This window comes from Strongylocentrotus purpuratus, unplaced genomic scaffold (assembly GCF_000002235.5).
Source record: "Strongylocentrotus purpuratus isolate Spur 01 unplaced genomic scaffold, Spur_5.0 spur5_scaffold_4, whole genome shotgun sequence".
Lineage (NCBI taxonomy): Eukaryota > Metazoa > Echinodermata > Echinoidea > Camarodonta > Strongylocentrotidae > Strongylocentrotus > Strongylocentrotus purpuratus.
The window spans coordinates 20578352-20601967 of record NW_022145610.1 but is presented as its reverse complement, the minus strand read 5'-3'; the positions used below and the strand labels follow the sequence as shown (position 1 = coordinate 20601967).

Sequence of the window (23616 nt, the reverse complement as noted above, 5' to 3'; positions counted from 1 at the left end):
TTTGAAAATTTCAACTTCAGATGCTTAAAATTGTAATACATTTATTTTTATAAGTATACATATAAGCACAAAATATGACTTGATCACTAAAAATAAACCATATATATTCATCTTTTCTTTATAACTGTACGTGTTGACTAAAGTTATAGAGACTGATTCACAAGTATGTGTGAATAATTTTTATAAATGATTCATGGGTACAGGACACATTATTTCTTTTTTAGAGTACATATAAAATAATTGATATTATTATTTATTATTCTAACATTTCTTAAAGTACCCAGCACCTTATATCCCAGATAACAATACGGCGTTGGGCCAACGTCGGCCACGGTCGGCAGGGTCGCAGTCGGCAAGCCAACGTTGGCTAATCGTTGGGCCATCGTCGCCATTTTTTACTGATAAATGGTGGCTATTGGTTGGCTCATTCGACGTTGGGCCAATGTTGGCTGAACGTTGGTCCATTGTCGCCATTTTCACTGATAAATGGTGGCTATTGGTTGGCTATTCGACGTTGGACCAATGTTGGCTGAACGTTGGTCCATTGTCGCCATTTTCACTGATAAATGGTGGCTATTGGTTGGCTATTCGACGTTTGGCCAATGTTGGCTGAACGTTGGTCCATTGTCGCCATTTTCACTGATAAATGGTGGCTTTTGGTTGGCTATTCGACGTTGGGCTAATGTTGGTTTAATGTTGGTCCATTGTCACCATTTTCACTGATAAATGGTGGCTTTGGGTTGGCTATTCGACGTTGGGCCAATGTTGGCTGAACGTTGGTCCATTGTCGCCATTTTCACTGATAAATGGTGGCTATTGGTTGGCTATTCGACGTTGGTCCAATGTTGGCTGAACGTTGGTCCATTGTCGCCATTTTCACTGATAAATGTTGGCTTTGGTTGGCTATTCGACGTTGGGCCAATGTTGGCTGAACGTTGGTCCATTGTCACCATTTTTACTGATAAATGGTGGCTTTTAGTTGGCTATTCGACGTTGGGCCAATGTTGGCTGAACGTTGGTCCATTGTCGCCATTTTCACTGATTAATGGTGGCTATTGGTTGGCTATTCGACGTTGGGCCAATGTTGGCTGAACGTTGGTCCATTGTCGCCATTTTCACTGATAAATGGTGGCTATTGGTTGGCTATTCGACGTTGGTCCAATGTTGGCTGAACGTTGGTCCATTGTCGCCATTTTCACTGATAAATGATGGCTATTGGTTGGCTATTCGACGTTGGACCAATGTTGGTTGAACGTTGGTCTATTGTCTCATTTATTACTGATAAATGTTGGCTATTGGTTGGCTATTCGACGTTGGGCCAATGTTGGTTGAACGTTGGTCTATTGTCTCATTTATTACTGATAAATGTTGGCTTTTGGTTGGCTATTCGACGTTGGGCTAACGTTGGCTCATTGTCGCCATTTTCACTGATAAATGGTGGCTATTAGTTGGCTATTCGACGTTGGGCTAAAGTTGGCTCAACGTTGGTCCATTGTTGCCATTTTCACTGATAAATGGTGGCTATTGGTTGGCTATTCGACGTTGGGCCAATGTTGGCTTCATGTTGGTCCATCGTCTCAATTTTTTTTTTAAATGGTGGCTTTGGGTTGGCTATTCGACGTTGGGCTAACGTCGGCTGAACGTTGGTCCATCGTCTCAATTTTAAATTTTAAATGTTGGCTTTTGGCTGGCCATTCGATGTTGGGCCAATGTTGGCTGAACGTTGGTCCATCGTCTCAATTTTAAATTTTAAATGTTGGCTTTTGGCTGGCCATTCGATGTTGGGCCAATGTTGGCTGAACGTTGGTCCATCGTCTCAATTATTACTGATAAATTGTGGCTGTTAATTGGCTATTCGACGTTTGGCTATTAACGTTGGCTCAATGTTGGTCCATCGTTTCAAATTTTACTGAGAAATGGTGGATATATGTTGGCTAATATACGCGACGTTGGGCCAACCCGGGGGCCAACCTTGGCTTAACGTTGGTCTATATCGTCTCCATCTTTACTGATAAATAGTGCATGTATTGGTTGGCTATATGACGTTGGGTCAACGTAGCAAATACGACCTAGTACCGCTACATCCGGGTAAAAAAAAATGCATGCGTGCGCATGCCCATGTGCTCATGCAATTCCAACGTACGTCAGCCATATCCTGTCCATTTGTCTGGATCAGTTGCCGGGGAGTACCAACACTGCATGGTAAATGAATGATTTTCTTTCTCTTTTAACGTTATTTTTGTGAGCATGTCGCGTGAAACTGATAAATTGTATAGTGTGAGAACTCCCCGTCACAAAGCGAGGGAAATAGCATGAGAAATTGTTAAAGTAATCATTGATAATTCCCTGTCCAAATGAAAGTGAAAGTGAGTACGAGCTAGTGTACCGCTCGCCGTACGCTTAGCATGCACACCCGCTGCGTGCAATTGAAGTGTGAGTGATGGCTATGATGGCTATGATGGGGGCCAAAGTGTCGGCATCAGATGCATTGAGTGTTTGCCGTGATAAATGTTAATATGTTCCTGACTTAGAGTTAGACCTCGGTGATGTATTGATGCATCATGTTGCAGCGTCCGTGACAGTGATGATGTTCATCCCAATATGCAATATCGACCATGAATCAAATGATTGTGAATCTGTTGGTGTTACAAGTGTTGAAGGTGCTGATGCATTGTTGGAAAGACCAATTGAATCAAATAGAGCTGAATGGGAAGACGCATCATTTTTTTATGCATATCTAAATGATATTATAGTCTCTGATACTTTCAGATTTAGAAGTAGGTCTATACTATACTCTGTAGTAGCTCAATATATGCTGATGGTGATTCAGTTCGAAAAGGAATAAATTACGAGATTGAGCTGTGAATTAAGATATCCCGCTAGTACATGTTTCTAGCCTCCTGAAATCTTACAAGGGTGCCAAGTCTGCCAAAATATGCAAGAACTTTGTATCAACACATTTAGTGGATTGTGAGTGTGATGTGAAAGAGGTAGCTGGTGGGAATTACCCTCATTTTGGCATTTGCAATCATTTAAAGTCGCAATTGGCCAAGAACCTCAATTTGATCAAATAGTAAATAGGAAAAACTATTGGGGGCGGGGGTAACACTGATCGATCCCATAATTTTCATTCACAATTTTCATTCACAAATTTGATTATTGCTGCATTTATATTCTCATTTTCAAATTAGTTTTTATTGTTTAATTATGCACATGTATATTAAATTGCTATAATTTGAACTGAAGGTAAATATTCTAATTATTTATTTTTAAAATTCTGACGTTCTTTATTAATACATTCAATTTTATATACTTTTTTCTCCTATAATCCCTACAATTCTGAAATTTAAATATTAAATCCTGCATTTCATATCGTCAACTTCACAACAAATTCCAGATTCCTCTACCCGTTCATATCCAGCTACCCCTACCTCGATCATCCAGAACAGCATCAACAGCACCAAGGACCCCTTCGACATCGACCCCATCAACCTCCAGAACACTGTCGACCCCAACGACCCCATTGACCTCAACATTCAGAAATATGGGTATGTCATTTGGCATTTTATTCATTTTGTATTTAGTTATACATGTAGACAGGATAGCACTTCTTAGTATTCGTTATAGTTGTGCCCTGCACACAAAGTACAAATGTACTGGATTAATGTACGTTTGTGTAGGACATAGCTGCTAACGGATGCTAGAATCTGTTTCCTGATTATATTGAGAAACTGCATTGTGATCACTTACAAAACTATTCAACAACAACAAATCATGAAATACTGCTTATAGCAGTATTTTTTTGGAAACAATTCTGAATGCAGGGTGCCACAAAAAACAAAACACAGTCAATTGATTTGTTTCTTGTATAAGCAACTAACGATATAGCTTTGTGTTTTTGTTTCTACTTTGAAGCCCCTCGAGCTCTCTCAAGTATTGGGAGCTTACATAAATACAAAAAAAAGTATTGGGAGCTTCACATTTCACTTCAATGTTATAATGATGTGAAAGAAAATGCCACTCTTCTTCAAACATTTGTCCTAAAATTGGAAAGAATACAAACTTACTAACTAAGGGTTTTGTGTTGTATGCAGAAAACGCAAATTTTGTATTCTTTCATCCATATTCTACTTCAAACACATTTGTTAGGGCAATATTCTATTTGCAGAAGTGTCCGGGTGTTAATGACATCCTCTTTTACATCATACCATTTAAGTGAGATTGTGCCATCTATTCTTTGGCTAATTTTGGGATCCAACACTTAAGAGGGGCTTTAAACTGTTATCAATCAAGCATCTCAACACTGAGCAAACAGATACTATAAATTGGTTCTTTCTATTGAAGAATATTACTGCCATTTTACCTCAAATGTATATTTCCTTTGTTAAGAAGAGTGTTTGATGCTATTCTAATTAAACAAGACAAAAATAAAAGAAATCCATTCCTTTCTAATTTCCATACGTCTGGGTCATTCGCTCTAAAGTTTGAACGAAGTTATTTTCATGACAAAGTACTTCTATCCATGAAATTTCATCAAAACTAGGGAGGATGTGCCACTCAGGAGTCAGGACTACTTCCCTTGAATGCCGTACTATTTGATTAATATCCGTACTATTTCAAGGTGATGTTTCCATGATCTGCTTTTAAATCTTGTTTGGTTTCTTTCTTCTTCTTTTTTTTGCCGCAGATGTTGAAGCTGTACCATCACAAGCTAGACAAGATTTTGATTCCGACTAACCCATTCTTTAAAGGTCCATTGCCTTAGGAAATTAAAACTTTTATGTCTTGTATCAAGACCCTTTTAAAGCAACATAATAACAATTGTTTCATAAATAAATGCCTCCTTATATTTTTTACAATTTTTTGAAAACCTGTCCAAGTTGCTCGTCTAATGGTGGACCCCGCCCCTTACAATTCTCAGAGTTCCTCGGAATGATTGACCAAAGGATTAGTGATGTTATATCAAGAACGATCTCCGCTTAGGCAAGCTACGGTGCTTGCTAGCCAGCTCTATGCATTATGTTTTGTACACAAACATAAACAATAACTTTTGTTATTAAATAGTGTGCTATGCATCTTTACTTGTTATTTATTGTGGTGAAATTTCACTAATGGCCCAATTTTAAAAAGAGAGCTATACCATGAGTCGAAGAAGGTCGTAATTGATTTGGATGCCTGTATAACGTGTCAACTAAATGCATGCTATAAAGAATTTCAAAGGTAAGAAAAAAATGTTTCATATATCTAAGTGACTGAATGTTTTTCGTACTACCTTCTTCTCAATTTAAAGAAATATTGAAAGTGGTATATCAGAGTGAAGAAACTTGTGTTTTTCCCTTTACAAGCTCTGCTCTTTCTTACTTCACTTTCAAATTTCCTCTCTTGTTATATAAACATTTAGCGATTGCTTTACTTCACACATTCAAGCAATGTATACTATCCCTCCTAAAAAAAACAGTTTGTAGATGTGTTAACAATAGATATGGCGACGAAATGTATCAGCATCTCTGAAATGCCTAAGCATAAAAAATGCTGGCAATTGCTCTGAATTTTATTTTTTATTTTTTATGGAACATTGTTTACATTAATTGCCTAGTTCTTGGTATGCAAATGGTGGACACTTTATTAATTTCTTTATATGTTTGTGCTGTACATATGTAGAGGAATCTTGTCATAAGCAATCGTGTTCGTCTGCCAGAAAGTTTGTTTTGTTTTACTCGGGAAGTTGTGAGGATTGTTTATTATATTCGTACAATGAATTTCAGTATGTTATGTTGTGTTACGTGTAAGCGACAATTCATTTTATAACAGCTCCTATCGTCCTAGCATTCATTGATAGTAGGCCTATATTGTGACACATTGAGATACCTTGAACTTGAAACTATGTTAACATCTTTTTCGAATTCAAACGAAAATACAAAAGAAAGATGTACAATAATTGTATTCGCATTTACAACAGTTTGTTTATTACACAAAAAATAAAGTATGTTTTATCACAAAATCAGTTTATTTTCCTTGTTCTTTTGTTTTGGAGGGAGGGGGATGTATTCAGAGCAAATTCTAAGAAGCAAGATGGTGAACTTTTCATTAAAATGGGACAAATAAGTTGTTATCAAGTTTTGATAGTGATTAAAATGTACAAGATAATAGACATGACGAAATTAAAATAACATGTCCCTCTTGCTTCAATATTGTTATTATACATATCTTCCAGAGGGATCTAAGTCGAGTTCTATAATGAACTTTTCTCAAATTCAGTCTAATTTTGATGGAATTGTTACTATCTTCATTTTGTGGATTTTGCTCTGTTTATTTATTTAATCCAATCTTAAACTACTTGGCTTTTCCTTGTCACGTTGTGATGCATGTGTTTGAATGAATGTACATGTCCGATGTAGTATGATCTCGACGATGTTCTTATGAACGGACGACTGATGTTGGTGTGAATATGTTTTTGAGTTGGTGTTGGTATAATGTCAGAAGGATGTTGGCATGAACTGGAAAGGGGAGGTACAACGTCGGCACATGGTGGGATACGGGTTGGCATAACGTTGCTTCTACGTCGGCAAATGGTGGAGAAGAGGTTGGCATAACGTTGGTCTAGCATTGGCACATGGTGGAGGAGGGGTCGGCACTTGGTGGGAAAAGGGTTGGCATTATGTTAGGACAACGTCGGGGAGACGTCGGCACATAGTGTAAAAGGGGTTGGCATTACGTTGGTCCTACGTCAGGGAGACGTCGGCACATGGTGGAAAAGGGGTTGGCATTACGTTTGTCCTATGTCGGCATATGGTGGGATAGGGGTTGACATGACGTTGGTCATACGTCGGGGGGACGTTGGCCCGATGTTGGCTTAATGTCATTTCGTCGCTGTCGAACCAACGTTGGCCCGCCGGCAAGAAAGCCGTTGGCCCAACATCACATTGGCGACGATGGCGCAACGTAACAGCCCACGACGTCGGCACATGGTGGGATAGGGGTTGGCATAACGTTGGTCCAATGTCGGAACTACGTCGGCACATGGTGGGATAAGGGTTGGAATAACGTTGGCCCTACGTCGTGGAGACGTCGGCACATGGTTGAAAAGGGGTTGGTATAACGTTGGGCCAATGTCGAGGAGACGTCGGCACATGGTGGGATAAGGGTTGGCATAACGTTTATCCAATGTCAGAACAACGTCGGCACATGGTGGGATAGGGGTTGGCATAACGTTGGTCGTACGTCGGCACATGGTTAAAAAAGGGTTGGGACGACGTTGGTCCAATGTCGGAAAGACGTCGGCATACGGTGGAAAAGAGGTTGGCATAACGTTGGTTCAATGTCGGGAGGACATCGGCACATATGGTCGGATAGGGGTCGGCATAACGTTGGCCCGATGTTGGCTTAATGTCATTTTGTCACTGTCGGGCCAACGTTGGCCCGCCGGCAAGAAAGCCGTGGGCCCAACATCATGTTGGCGACGTTGGACCAACGTAACAGCTTACGTTGGCCCCACGTTGGCGTAACGTCGTATTGTTATCTGGGATAACATGGTCATTATCGCAATTCATTAAATACGAGCCATGGGAGGGGGGGGGGGGTATACAACCTGCTATGTTACAATATAAAGTGGCATTCATGTAGCATTATAATAAATATCGTATTTATATGCTGAAAGAAAGAACTAACTTTTATCAATGCGCAAATTTTACGGACCAGCATCCCTAAAGAGCCATCGACCTCCCCGATCTGTATCAATAATAGATAGGGTCTACGGTATTGCAGATGATATGCATCCATCAGTTTGAAGCTACAGCCTATATGTAACTAAAACAGGTTTATACAAAATTGGGGAAAATGCACTCCAGCATGTTAAACAAGTGAAGTTGCATCGATCTTCACAAGATCTTGCGCTTTCAATTTACAAAAGGTCGTGTAACAACACGACCACCCTACATGACCCAATGATTCAAAGTTAGCCTGTTACTACATGAATAGTGCCTCCAGAAGCAGGTCTGACATCCAACATTTCCTCATGGTTTGGTGTACGGAAAATAGTTATTCATTCATTCAAAAATATGCTTTGATATGAGGAGCAACAAGTTTGCTCAAAGATAAAAATAGATATTAATTCTTTAATTCAAACTCTGCTAATGGGGAGCCACTAGATTGCCAAAGGATGAAACCAATATTGATCTTTTGACATGAGAGTTCGGCTAAGAACAAAACACTACATTATTCAAAATCTTTTCAAATCTTTGCTTAACAATGGGCACTTGCTTGCTCAATATTAGAATCAATATTTTACACCTAAGTTTGGATAAGAACAAAATCCTACATATTCATAATCTTGTTAAACACAAAATTATTGCACTGGGTAAAACTACACTATATAAAAGTAAACCATATGTTGAAAAATCCAGTTTATCTACAAAGATTGAAATTAGCTTCATGGTGATATTATCTATATCTATATTATGGTACATACACAAGAACATCATCGAGTATAAGGTATTGCCACAATCTCACAATTTGAAAGACAGGTCATTCACAATTCATAAACTTTACAGGTATTATCTATAGATTCCTCTTTATGTTCACACACAGTTATTGCTGAAGCATCTTCTAGTACAACAAATTCTTAATATACAGAACAGAGTGTGTGGTTTTAACCAGATGCATATAACCATACACAGCAGGCATTAAATATTACAGCTCTAAAATGAATTAATACTATCAGATATGATTGTGTAATGTACTCCTCTAATCCTCTATACAGTGTGAGTCAAAAAAAAAGTTTACACCTAGAAAATTGCTTATTATTTTAGAAATCATCTATGGACAGTACATTATTATACATCTTATGAAAGAGTGTTTTATCCCAAATCATTTGGTATCATGTTCACGGTTGGACGAATATGAGGCATTGTAGAGAGTGCAAAAATCGACTTGCGCCAAAGATGCTTATGTGATATTTGAATAAAACAATTGGGATTTTAGTATTAATTCGGTCTTTGCGGATCCACATAACATTTCTACCAAAATCATGCCACACATATCAAATATCAACGAACATTTGTGCGCGCACGTGTGTGTCTGTGCCATTTGCTTCTGCAAAAAGCATATGCAATGTATTTCATTTGATACATTCAATTCATTCTCTCACTTTAAGCGTGAACATGCATGCCGCTAGACCAACTCACACCTCCCTCATCTTGTGTGGCCCTGCAAAGGGCCGTTGTCTGTTCGATCAGAGCAAGATATGACCCGTCTATTTGGAGGTAGTGTATTTTGTCACTGCTTTGGAACCCTCGCTCACAGCGTGCTTTGCCAGCTCTCTGGGGAAAATAAGGCGGACGGCGGTCTGAATCTCGCGACTGCTGATGGTTGACTTCTTGTTGTGCTGAGCGAGGCGGGAAGATTCGACAGCAATTTGCTCAAAGATGTCGTTCATGAAGCTGTTCATGATGATCATGGCCCGACTGGAGATACTGGTATCCGGATGAACCTGCTTGAGGACTTTGTAGATGTAGATTCCATAATTGTCCTTCCTTTTCCTCTTCTTCTTTCCATCACTGGGCTGAGAGGGCTGAGAGGGCTTGGCAGGCTTGGCAGCCTTGGTCTTTGCGATCCGTCTGTAGTAAGGATGGCTCAGATAGGAGTTAGCTAAGATTGTGCGCTGGTGACCATCCCCTAACACCTATTATACCAAGAGAGAAATATACATTATTCTTTCAGTAGTTTTATTCATTTTCCAATTAAAAATAAAACTAAAACAGTGGAATACAGGATACAAAGCAGCAATTCGAGGGTATCATACAAGGGTACATAAAACGAATTCATATAAAATAAGAATGAGAGGGACCATTATCGATTGTCTCAAGAATTGGCAATTGATAATATGTCTATTATCACTCTAAGTATCTTGTGAGTTTTGCTTTGTATCTTGGATTGATATCTATTTTAGGTTGTACGAAACGGGTTCTTGCGACAATTGCTCCTCAGTCAATTTTCTAACTTCAACCCTGGACCAAACAATACAGCTACATGTATTAACTTAAAACCTAAAACCTTACTTGTACCTAAAAACCTAACCTAAAACCTAATTCCTAAATCCTAAATTGTAACTAGCTAACCCCCAACCATAAAACCTAAAATGTAACCTAAAACTTAAAATGTAACCTAAATCCTTACCTTAAACCTAACCTCAAACCTAACCTCAAACCTAACCTCAAACCTAACATGTCACTTAAAACCCACCCAAACACCTAAAGCCCAACCTGAAACATAACCTAAAACCCAATCGCAACCCTAGCCTAATATCATTAACAAATGAAGCCCTGTGCAATTGTTGGAGGAGGAAACGTGTATGTCTGAACACAATTTCAACCAAAGTCCTGAGAAAGGAATTTTACACTTGTGCATATATAGGTAATTAACCACTGGAACACATTGTAAGTCCTTCCCACAAATACATGTACGGTATGAATTAAAGAAAGGTAATTTATGAATTAAAAAATGCCACTGAACAAACACAAATTATATATAAAATGCAAGTAGTTACAAAAACTTCTCCAATAAAGCACTTACTGAAGTGAAGAATAAAAAAAGTTATGAATTTTGAATTGTAATTGAATAAATTCTATGTCAAATGCACGTAATTCCGTAATCAAAACTTCTCTAAAAAAGACGCAATTAATGATGCAATATCATTTTAGTACTAACAAATGTTGTCTGAAGTTTGCAACATGGGTTCATTCAATCACTTGCTGCACATATACCTTAATACAGAGCTAATGACTAGAGTTTGAAACATGGATTGATTCAACAAACCCCACTATATCATCTTGCTCTATTGTTTGCAAAACATTGTATAATTATATAGATGCTGCTTGTAAGTGTCGGCTTGCATGGTGATGTAGATATACAGTAGGCTTGCTAAGCTAAGAAAGATAACCAACAGTCCTTTTCAGGACTACAAACCCTCAAGAAAGATTACCGAGAGTCCTTTTCAGGACTCCTCAATCCTCCCTCTCTCTCACATGGTGCACCCGCAAGCCTACTGTATATTGTATATATACTTTACCTCAATACAGAGCTGACGCGATTTCAAGAAGTAGTCATAAGCTGAAGAGTAGTTTTTTTTGTCTTCGTAGTAAATACCTATACTGCTAATGATAAGTTCCATGAGTTTGCATTTCTCTCCAAGGGCTTGCTGACACTGTTCAAGGGCTATCTGGTACCACTGAAGAAAAAACACACACACAAAAAAAAAAGGTAACATGGAACTATTGTAGGAGATTGTCACAAATATCTGGGCCCTGTTTCATAAAACTTGTTTTCAATCACAAGTGCCACATTTCTATAACAAATTTGCTCTCCGCCAATCAAATGCATCAATTTCAGTAGCTTATAACAGTTATTGCAACTTGTTATTGATAACAAGTTTTATGAAACAGGGCCCTGATGTGCTGAAAAGACTGATCAAACGGAATTGCACGTCTGGAGAATGACGCTGTTCAACATTACTTTTATCGCATGTCCTGTGATTAAGAATTGACCAATGAGGTTGCAAGAATCTTAGTAGGTGTAAGTTGTATAATACCTATTAGGCACCTTGATGTGGGATGGATATGTGCATAATATAAATACAGCAAAAATTAGCCTCAATATTACTCTTAATTCATTTTCCAATATCCATTTATCATGGTTCAGCTATACATACAATGTCAATCTTACCTCTCTCTGTTCTTTACTGCCATCTCGACAAAGGTGACCCTTGACCATGCTGGCTGCCGCTTCTTTACCGAGGTCTCCAATCTGAAATAACAATAATGGAACATTCCTCATCAGGTACTGTCTTCTCATAGTAAGAATTATATACCTCAATTCCCGTAAAGAAACGTAAAATGCTAATAACGCTTGATAGTCCGAGAGTGAGATCCCTCAAAATTCTGGTTACCATGAAAATAGTAAAATTTTGCTGCGATACCCATTGGTTTACGTGATAAAATTGTCTTTGTGCAAGCGCGCACACCATACAGTGCTTTTTGTCTGCGATTCCCAAATGATCAAAACTTCCTTCCATGAGATGCCGAGTATGCGGCGGATACACCTCAAATGGAAGGCATTCAGTCTCTTGTCGTGTATGGAGTAGGTCGTTCATGTCTCACTCCCGTACAGCAGTGTGCTGAGGACGCAGGCATTGTAAACTGCCATCTTTGTCTTGACAGAGTGTTTGGTGTTACCCCACACCCGTGTGGTGAGGCGAGCGAGTGTTGTTGCTGCCTTTCCTAATCTCTTGTTGAGCTCTGCTTCCAGGGAGAGGTTGCTGCAAACGGTGGACCCAAGGTACGTGAACTGGTTCACAGCTTCCAGCTCGTAGTCATCAATGGTGATGGATGGCATCGCTTCTACACCCTGTCCCAGGACGTTCGTCTTCTTCAGCCCAAAGTCCTTGTAGGCCTTGGAGAAACTGTCCATTAGGGTCTGGAACTCCTGCTCCGTATTGGTTGCGACAGCAGCGTCATCTGCAAATAGCATGTCTCTGATCAGAACCTCCTGTACTTTTGTTTCGGCTTTGAGACGGGCAAGGTTGAACAGGCTGCCATCTGATTGAGTGTGTAGGTAGATCCCCTCTGTTGCTGAGCCGTAGGCATGCTTCAGGAGTATGGCAAAGAAGATCCCAAAGAGAGTCCGAGCAAGGACGCAGCCTTGTTTGACGCCGCTGCGTATGTCAAATGGCTCTGACGTGCTGCCGTTACATTGCACTGTCCCCTTCGTGTCTGTATGGAAGGACTCGATGAGGCTCTGCAGCTTCAGGGGGCATCCTATCTTTGGAAGGATCTTGAATAGGCCCTCTCTGCTGACCAGATCGAATGCCTTGGTAAGATCAATGAAAGCAAGGTACAGGGGCATGTTCTGTTACCTGCAACTCTCTTGAAGCTGGCGAAGGGAGAAAATCATGTCTACCGTTGATCTCTTGGCGCGAAAGCCACAATGGGACTGGGAAGGACACGTATACTAGGCGAACTAGGATGGTACGTGTGTAGACTTTGCCAACTATGCTGAGGAGCGAGATGCCCCTGTAGTTGTTGCAGTCGCTTCGCTCGCCCTTGTTCTTGTAGATGGTGATATAAAATGCCTTCAACACTGGATAGGGACAATCTAAATCAAGAGTGAACATTGTGGCTTAGTGACATGAGAAGAAGAAGACTGTCGATCTTCACAAAGGAGGCTGGTTGCCACTAATGTCTCACAGCTTTTCCTACACTGTGCCTCAGGGGCGAATCCAGCCGGCAGCACGGGTGAGGGCCAAATAGGGTTGAGTTGTTGAGTTGAGTTGAGTATATTGGTTTCACATTTCACATGCAGATATAATACAGATAACAAAATATACATAAAAGACATATTGTTTTATAATTAAAAAAAATGAGTATAGTAATTGACAAGGTACGGTAACCAGACTACAAAGTTCAATGTCATCACATTTGTTTGACAACTAATATCATTTAAAGGAAACCCAGACAATAGGGGGCCCAAAAATATTTAGTGCTGACTCATTCTATGGGATGTTATTGTTGTAATTGCCATGTTTACCTCTTTGAACATCTGAATGGACCTTTCTACGTGTTTCTTAGGTTCATCATCAGCTTCAGCTGGAGAGAGCGTATCATCTCCTCCTCTACACTCTATCCAAGTATACAGGGCGAAAGCAAGCCGCATCAGCACGTGTGCTAACTTGAACTGAGGAAAAAAAAGAAATTGACTTTATACAAACAAGATACATCATGTAAAGATACTTGGAGTTTAATACTTTGTTTTGCTTGGGGTTCCATATTGGTCTCTGACATAAATGATAATGAAACTAATATTAATAACTAATGTCCTTTGGCAAGACATTAAAGGGAGTGTAGCTTGGCAAATACTGGTTAACGCCATCTACGTCTTCTTTTGAAGAACTGCACGTAAACGAATGGACTTGACTAACGGTAGTCAGCGACTTAATCTCTACATGATCAGCGTTCGTGAAACAGACCAAAGTTCTCCGCAAGCTTCGGTTTTGCGTATGTTGTACATATGTGATTGCTGCGGTCGTATTATACCTGATTGGCCCAAGTCAGGCTACGGGAAAGACACATAGTCTCGTGAAGCTACACTCCATTTAATCTACATTTGTGACTCTCCACCCAGGTGAAGTAAATGGGTACCCGGTAGGAAAATTCCATGAGTGCTTTAGCGCCTTATTATGACGGCTGATTTTTTAATTGTCCTGGACAAATACAGGTAATATTTACATCTGCAGTATTTGCTTGAGTTTGAACTGCTTGTTTCATGAATCACACACATTCAATTTTAATTCGTAGCAGTAATTGTGTGTACAGTGTGTGACTACCTTTCAGTAGAGCGATAAAAATATTAACTTTTTGCACAAATTGTGCCCAGGATTGTTGAATTCAATATCCAGTGTCATTTGACATCAGAAATATGAAAGGAGGATAGGAATTTAAAAATCTTCATATTGGCACCATGTTGAAATATCTATTTATTGAAATGTCTTAAGTGAATAACGATTATGTAAACTGGGATTATTGACCTATACAATAGACTGCATATATTGTACGTACCTTGTGAGAGGGTCCTTCTAACGTTTCTCTGATTGCAACAGACTTCCTGTAGTAGTCGATGGTAGGTCTCAAGTAGGAGATCTGTTCTAACTTGATGTAAGTACCGGTACTATTATGGAGATTGCGAATCTGTCAGAATAAGCCAGTTGAAATGAATTATGGTGACTATACTTTTAAATGATTCCAATTCTGTCTTTAGAGGGACTTACCGGTATAGTAACATTGTTAAGATGAGAGAAAATAGTGCTGAGGTAGTGACTTCAATGCTAGATGTACAATTAAAGATAATCTGAAAGTTTGAGTGAAAATAGACCATTATTTGAAGGAGGCGAGTTGGCTCAGTCGGTAAAGCGTCAGGCTGTCGAACCAAAGATCCCAAGTTCGACTACCACCCAGGCGGATGACTGAAGTCTGCGTTGTGTGTTAACGTGCCCCTTCCCTTGTTCATAGACACAGGTTATGTCAAGTGGAAAACACTTCGTCCCTCGGATAGGATGTTGAATGGAGGCCCTGTGTACAGGAGACTCACCACCCTTGCACGTAAGAACCCATTACACAATTCGTATAAGAGTAGGGGGAACCCCGATGTAATGGTCCACCTGCACACCCCAATCAGGCCGAGTATACGGCATCTGCAAGAATCTTCAGTATTGTAGGAGGCAGATTATCTTGAAGAAGAGAAGAAGAAGATTTATGACACAAATTGGGGAAAAATTATCTGATCGATTCCTTCATTCTCCCAACTATATTATTACAATTATTTACATTTTAGGTGAATGTACAACGTCTCAAAGCATCCTCATGAATTGGCTCTATATACCATTTAAGTGTTGAAAGATTTTTAAAAGCCTGTCTTATGTCTTGTTTTCATGGAAACCGGTTGGCAAAGTCCAAAAATGGTTGGTAGAATTTACTGCTAGAGGGTGTTGCACAGTGACGCCTTCAAAGAAAACCGTAAATATCTTTGTGGTTTGAGAAATTTTTGCATGTTAACTAGAGGGTTAGTACAGTGGAAGGAATATAATACCGGTAAGTAACATTTAATACAAAAATTACACAGTTTTTTCCATCAACCTTCAACAATATTACTGAGTCACTTTAAAAACTTCTCAACATGAATCTCATTGGCTATCTATATAGCTGCATGTAAATGAATGTGCAAACCATCATGTAGTCCTCGATCATGTTACTCTAGGGTTCATTTTCATTTTTTTCTTCATGGAAACTATATACAGTCAAACCTCTCTTAGTGGCCACCTCTCTATAAAGACAGCATGCCCCCCCCCCCCCGAATATAGTTTCTTGTTGAAACCTGTACTAAAGAAATCTGTACATATATAAACACCACCTGCTTATAAAGACCACTTTTCATTTTTCCCTTGGGTGGACTTTATTTTCACTGTACTACATGAGTAAAGTGATAACACAGTGACATGTACGTCAATGGCCTGAAATGTATGGAGTAAATACACAAAGAAAATGGATTTTCAATAATTAAACATGATCATGAAAACTTGCCAAGTTCAAGAATGGAATATTTATTTTTTATTTTAAAGGTAAAGACCAGTTTTGGAAACGTACCCCTCCCAAAAAATGAAATGGAAGCTCATACTACCAATCATGTGAAAGAATATGTTTTGACTAATACGTAATGATACAAATTTTCAAGGGAAACCGCCTACCGTACTAATTGACATGTTTGGCAAATTATTATATCTATTTGGAGCTGATAAATATGGCCCACGTGTCGCATAGTCCCATATACATATTTCTGTGTATAGTGCTTGTAAATTTACCAAGACTAGACCAAATTTGCAGTACACACCAATACTTATATGCTAGATGATCAACCTTTTCTGATCGATTCCACCCTTCTTTCACAATGCAATCGCATGACCAGAACTGATCTTTACCTTTAAAGTAAATCTCAGAGCTACATTACCTCATCAGAGAGATTCGCACTCAACTCATAAAGCTTCACTAGTCTCTCTGGTTCAGAACCCAGTTCCTCAGTCTCTATTGCAAGAACTTTATCAACAACGCCCTTGGCTGCTTCGAACTGGTCTGCCTGTGTGCTGTATGAAATAAGACGGTAAAATATTCATGTCTTAAAGGTATATACCAGTTTTGGAACACCCCCCCCCCCCCCTGTTCTCAAAAAATGAAATGGAAGATGTTATTACCAATCATGTGAAAGAATATTAAGTAAATTATTATATCTATCTGGACTGGATAGATATATTAAGTAAATTATTATATCTATCTGGAGTGGATAGATATATTAAGTAAATTATTATATCTATCTGGACTGGATATATATCGCGTAGTCCCATATACATCTTTCTGTGTATACAGTGCTTATAACTTTACCAAGACTGCATGGGCCAAAATTCTTATCATTTTGATGATTCCAGAACCTTGCAGTACACACCAATATTTATATGCTAACTTTTCTGATCGATTCCACGTTTCTATCACAATGCAATGACCAGAACTGGTCTATACCTTTAATGCCAAATTTGAGATTCATGGCCATGTTATCGGCGTCTGTGATATGGTGTAATTGACACGCTAACAAAAATTGCGCTTCAAAATGATTATGAAGTGCCGCAAAAAAGTAAAAACTTTTGAGTGACCGGTCTTACCATACTCATTTTCCCCATAAGACTGTAGTGTTATAAAAAATCGTTGGGAAAACAGTTTTAACTAGATGGAATTTTGACTGCGCGCAGTCGAAAATGATGCCTCCGCCATAGAGCAATTTAAACAAGTTTGGAGTTTAAATCTCCAGTGGTTCTTGAGATATCATGATATCAATCTCAATGTATGGAATTTCATAAGTTGACCTCTGTGACCCTTGACCTTTGACCTACGTGCTCCAAAATCTAATCAGATTGTCTTCCTATGGTGATACACACTATCATTAAGTTTGAAGTTTAAATCTCCAGTGGTTCTTGAGATATTATGATAACAATCTCAATGTATGGAATTTCATAAGTTGACCTCTGTGACCCTTGACCTTTGACCTACGTGCTCCAAAATCTAATCAGATCGTCTTCCTATGGTGATACATACTATCCTTAAGTTTGAAGTTTTTACATCTCCAGTGGTTCTTGAGATATCATGATAACAATCTCAATGTATGGAATTTCATAAGTTGACCTCTATGACCCTTGACCTTTGACCTACGTGCTCCAAAATGTAGTCAGATTGTTTTCCTATAGTGATACACACTATCACTAAGTTTGAAGTTTAAATCTCCAGTGGTTCTTGAGATATCATGATAACAATCTCAATGTACGGAATTTCATAAATTGACCTCTGTGACCCTTGACCTTTGACATACGTGCTCCAAAATCTAATCAGATCGTCTTCCTATGGTGATACATACTATCCTTAAGTTTGAAGTTTAAATCTCAAATGGTTCGTGAGATATCATGCTAACAAACTCAATACAAGGAATTTCATAAGTTGACCTCTGTGACCTGTGACCTTTGACCTACGTACTCCAAAATCTAATCAGATCGTCTTCCTATGGTGATAAATACTATTCCCGAGTCTTAAGTTTAAATCTTAAATGGTTCTTGAGATATTGTGATAACGGTCAAACGGGACGGACGTACGGACGGACAACCCGAAAACATGATGCCTCCGGCACCACCTTCGGTGGCGGAGGCATAAAAATATATTTTCCTCCAAAATGCTGAACCACCCCGGACCTTCTAATTTCGGCCCGAAAGTTGTGATAATTCAAATTTTTACAATATTTGCCCCTACGCCCCTTTCAAAGGGATATGTGGGGGTCAAGATCCATCTAATGGCATGTATGTACATTCATTGTGGGGAAACTAGCCTATTAAAAAAAATATATATTTTCCTCCAAAATGCTGAACCACCCCGGCCCTTACAATTTCGGCACGAAAATTGTGATAATTCAAATTTTTACAATATTTGCCCGTTCGCCCCTTTCAAAGGGATATGGGGGTCAGGATCCATCTAATGGCATGTATGTACATTCATTGTGGGGAAACTAGCCTATTAAAAAAATATAATATTTTCCTCCAAAATGCTGAACCACCCCGGCCCTAACCATTTCGGCCTGAAATTGGTGTTTATTCAAATTATCACAATATTTGCCCCTACGCCCCTTTCAAAGGGATATGGGGGTCAGGATCCATCTAATGGCATGTATGTACATTCATTGTGGGGTAACTAGCCTAATCAAAAAATATAATTTTTTCCTTCAAAATGCTGAACCACCCCGGCCCTTACAATTTTGGCCCGAAAGTTGTGATAATTCAAATTTTTAGAATATTTGCCACTACGCCCCTTTCAAAGGGATATGGGGGTCAGAATCGATTTAATTGCATGTAGGTACATTCATTGTGGGGAAACTAGCCTATTAAAAAAAATATATATTTTCCTCCAAAATCCTGAACCACCCCGGCCCTTACCATTTCGGCCTGAAATTGGTGTTTATTCAAATTATCACAATATTTGCCCCTACGCCCCTTTCAAAGGGATTAGGGGCAGGATCCATCTAATGGCATGTATGTACATTCATTGTGGGGAAACTAACCTATTAAAAAAAATAATATTTTCCTCCAAAATGCTGAACCACCCCGGCCCTTACAATTTCAGCACGAAAGTTGTGATAATTCAAATTATAACAATATTTGCCCCTACGCCCCTTTCAAAGGAATATGGGGGTCAAGATCCATCTAATGGCATGTATGGACATTCATTGTGTGGAAACTAATATATTAAAAAAATATAATATTTTCCTCCAAAATGCTGAACCACCCCGGACCTTCTAATTTCGGCCAGAAAGTTGTGATAATTCAAATTTTTACAATATTTGCCCCTATGCCCCTTTCAAAGGGATATGGGGGTCAGGATCCATCTAATGGCATTTATGTACATTCATTGTGGGGAAACTAGCCTATTCAAAAAATATAATATTTTCCTCCAAAATGCTGAACCACCCCGGCCCTTACCATTTCGGCCTGAAATTGGTGTTTATTCAAATTATCACAATATTTGCCCCTACGCCCCTTTCAAAGGGATATGGGGGTCAGGATCATCTAATGGCATGTATGGACATTCATTGTGGGGAAACTAACCTATTAAAAAAAATATGTATTTTCCTCCAAAATCCTGAACCACCCCGGCACTTACCATTTCGGCCTGAAATTGGTGTTTATTCAAATTATCACAATATTTGCTCCTACGCCCCTTTCAAAGGGATATGGGGGTCAGGATTCATCTAATGGCATGTATGTACATTCATTGTGGGGTAACTAGCCTAATCAAAAAATATAATTTTTTCCTTCAAAATGCTGAACCACCCCGGCCCTTACAATTTTGGCCCGAAAGTTGTGATAATTCAAATTTTTAGAATATTTGCCACTACGCCCCTTTCAAAGGGATATGGGGGTCAGAATCGATTTAATTGCATGTAGGTACATTGATTGTGGGGAAACTAGCCTATTAAAAAAATATATATTTTCCTCCAAAATCCTGAACCACCCCGGCCCTTACCATTTCGGCCTGAAATTGGTGTTTATTCAAATTATCACAATATTTGCCCCTACGCCCCTTTCAAAGGGATATGGGGGTCAGGATCCATCTAATGGCATGTATGTACATTCATTGTGGGGAAACTAACCTATTCAAAAAAAATAATATTTTCCTCCAAAATGCTGAACCACACCCGGCCCTTACAATTTCGGCACGAAAGTTGTGATAATTCAAATTATCACAATATTTGCCCCTACGCCCCTTTCAAAGGAATATGGGGGTCAAGATCCATCTAATGGCATGTATGGACATTCATTGTGGGGAAACTAGCCTATTAAAAAAAATATGTATTTTCCTCCAAAATCCTGAACCACCCCGGCACTTACCATTTCGGCCTGAAATTGGTGTTTATTCAAATTATCACAATATTTGCTCCTACGACCCTTTCAAAGGGATATGGGGGTCAGGATTCATCTAATGGCATGTATGTACATTCATTGTGGGGTAACTAGCCTAATCAAAAAATATAATTTTTTCCTTCAAAATGCTGAACCACCCCGGCCCTTACAATTTGGCCCGAAAGTTGTGATAATTCAAATTTTTAGAATATTTGCCACTACGCCCCTTTCAAAGGGATATGGGGGTCAGAATCGATTTAATTGCATGTAGGTACATTCATTGTGGGGAAACTAGCCTATTAAAAAAAATATATATTTTCCTCCAAAATCCTGAACCACCCCGGCCCTTACCATTTCGGCCTGAAATTGGTGTTTATTCAAATTATCACAATATTTGCCCCTACGCCCCTTTCAAAGGGATATGGGGGTCAGGATCCATCTAATGGCATGTATGTACATTCATTGTGGGGAAACTAACCTATTCAAAAAAAATAATATTTTCCTCCAAAATGCTGAACCACCCCGGCCCTTACAATTTCGGCACGAAAGTTGTGATAATTCAAATTATCACAATATTTGCCCCTACGCCCCTTTCAAAGGAATATGGGGGTCAAGATCCATCTAATGGCATGTATGGACATTCATTGTGGGGAAACTAACCTATTAAAAAAAATATAATATTTTCCTCCAAAATGCTGAACCACCCCGGACCTTCTAATTTCGGCCTGAAAGTTGTGATAATTCAAATTTTTACAATATTTGCCCCTATGCCCCTTTCAAAGGGATATGGGGGTCAGGATCCATCTAATGGCATGTATGTACATTCATTGTGGGGAAACTAGCCTATTAAAAAAATATAATATTTTCCTCCAAAATGCTGAACCACCCCGGCCCTTACCATTTCGGCCTGAAATTGGTGTTTATTCAAATTATCACAATATTTGCCCCTACGCCCCTTTCAAAGGGATATTGGGGTCAAGATCCATCTAATGCATGTATGTACATTCATTGTGAAGAAACTAACCATTCAAAAGATATAATATTTTCCTCCAAAATGCTGAACCACCCCGGCCCTTACCATTTCGGCCTGAAATTGGTGTTTATTCAAATTATCACAATATTTCCCCTACGCCCCTTTCAAAGGAATATGGGGGTCAAGATCCATCTAATGGCATGTATGGACATTCATTGTGTGGAAACTAATATATTAAAAAAATATAATATTTTCCTCCAAAATGCTGAACCACCCCGGACCTTCTAATTTCGGCCAGAAAGTTGTGATAATTCAAATTTTTACAATATTTGCCCCTATGCCCCTTTCAAAGGGATATGGGGGTCAGGATCCATCTAATGGCATGTATGTACATTCATTGTGGGGAAACTAGCCTATTCAAAAAATATAATATTTTCCTCCAAAATGCTGAACCACCCCGGCCCTTACCATTTCGGCCTGAAATTGGTGTTTATTCAAATTATCACAATATTTGCCCCTACGCCCCTTTCAAAGGGATATGGGGGTCAGGATATGGACATTCATTGTGGGGAAACTAACCTATTAAAAAAAAAAAAAATTTCCTTCAAAATGCTGAACCACCCCGGACCTTCTAATTTCGGCCCGAAAGTTGTGATAATTCAAATTTTTACAATATTTGCCCCCCCCTTCCAAAGGGATATGGGGGTCAGGATCCATCTAATGGCATGTATGTACATTCATTGTGGGGAAACTAGCCTAATCAAAAAATATAATTTTTTCCTTCAAAATGCTGAACCACCCCGGCCCTTACAATTTTGGCCCGAAAGTTGTGATAATTCAAATTTTTACAATATTTGCCACTACGCCCCTTTCAAAGGGATATGGGGGTCAGAATCGATTTAATTGCATGTAGGTACATTCATTGTGGGGAAACTAGCCTATTAAAAAAATATATATTTTCCTCCAAAATCCTGAACCACCCCGGCCCTTACCATTTCGGCCTGAAATTGGTGTTTATTCAAATTATCACAATATTTGCCCCTACGCCCCTTTCAAAGGGATATGGGGGTCAGGATCCATCTAATGGCATGTATGTACATTCATTGTGGGGAAACTAACCTATTCAAAAAAAATAATATTTTCCTCCAAAATGCTGAACCACCCCGGCCCTTACAATTTCGGCACGAAAGTTGTGATAATTCAAATTATTACAATATTTGCCCCTACGCCCCTTTCAAAGGGATATGGGGGTCAAGATCCATCTAATGGCATGTATGGACATTCATTGTGGGGAAACTAACCTATTAAAAAAATATAATATTTTCCTCCAAAATGCTGAACCACCCCGGACCTTCTAATTTCGGCCTGAAAGTTGTGATAATTCAAATTTATACAATATTTGCCCCTATGCCCCTTTCAAAGGGATATTGGGGTCAAGATCCATCTAATGGCATGTATGTACATTCATTGTGGGGAAACTAACCCATTCAAAAAATATAATATTTTCCTCCAAAATGCTGAACCACCCCGGCCCTTACCATTTCGGCCTGAAATTGGTGTTTATTCAAATTATCACAATATTTTCCCCTACGCCCCTTTCAAAGGGATATGGGGGTCAGGATCATCTAATGGCATGTATGGACATTCATTGTGGGGAAACTAACCTATTAAAAAAAATATATATTTTCCTCCAAAATGCTGAACCACCCCGGACCTTCTAATTTCGGCCCGAAAGTTGTGATAATTCAAATTTTTACAATATTTGCCCCCCCCCCCCCTTCCAAAGGGATATGGGGGTCAGGATCCATCTAATGGCATGTATGGACATTCATTGTGGGGAAACTAGCCTATTCAAAAAATATAATATTTTCCTCAAAATGCTGAACCACCCCGGCCCTTACCATTTAGGCCTGAAATTGGTGTTTATTCAAATTATCACAATATTTGCCCCTACGCCCCTTTCAAAGGGATATGGGGGTCAAGATCCATCTAATGGCATGTAGGTACATTCATTGTGGGGAAACTAGCCTATTAAAAAAATATGTATTTTCCTCCAAAATCCTGAACCACCCCGGCCCTTACCATTTCGGCCTGAAATTGGTGTTTATTCAAATTATCA

The 23616-nt window shown here is 39.1% G+C and overlaps 1 protein-coding gene across 2 annotated transcripts; it reads right to left on the bottom strand.

The window, feature by feature from the left end:
* Positions 1-7530: 7530 nt before the first annotated feature.
* LOC592703 lies at positions 7531-16731 on the bottom strand. Of its 2 annotated transcripts, XM_792213.4 has the most exons (6): positions 16549-16731; positions 14607-14735; positions 13579-13725; positions 11719-11799; positions 11066-11224; positions 7531-9679 (listed from the first exon to the last, which is right to left on the bottom strand). In XM_792213.4, the coding sequence occupies exons 3-6, from the start codon at positions 13702-13704 to the stop codon at positions 9251-9253; spliced, it is 795 nt and encodes a 264-aa protein (XP_797306.2). In that variant the 5' UTR covers positions 13705-13725; positions 14607-14735; positions 16549-16731; the 3' UTR covers positions 7531-9250. The 2 variants fall into 2 exon arrangements, with proteins under 2 accessions (XP_797306.2, XP_030853547.1); XM_030997687.1 differs by lacking the exon at positions 16549-16731 and having other exon boundaries at positions 14607-14858.
* Between the last annotated feature and the right edge of the window lie 6885 nt (positions 16732-23616).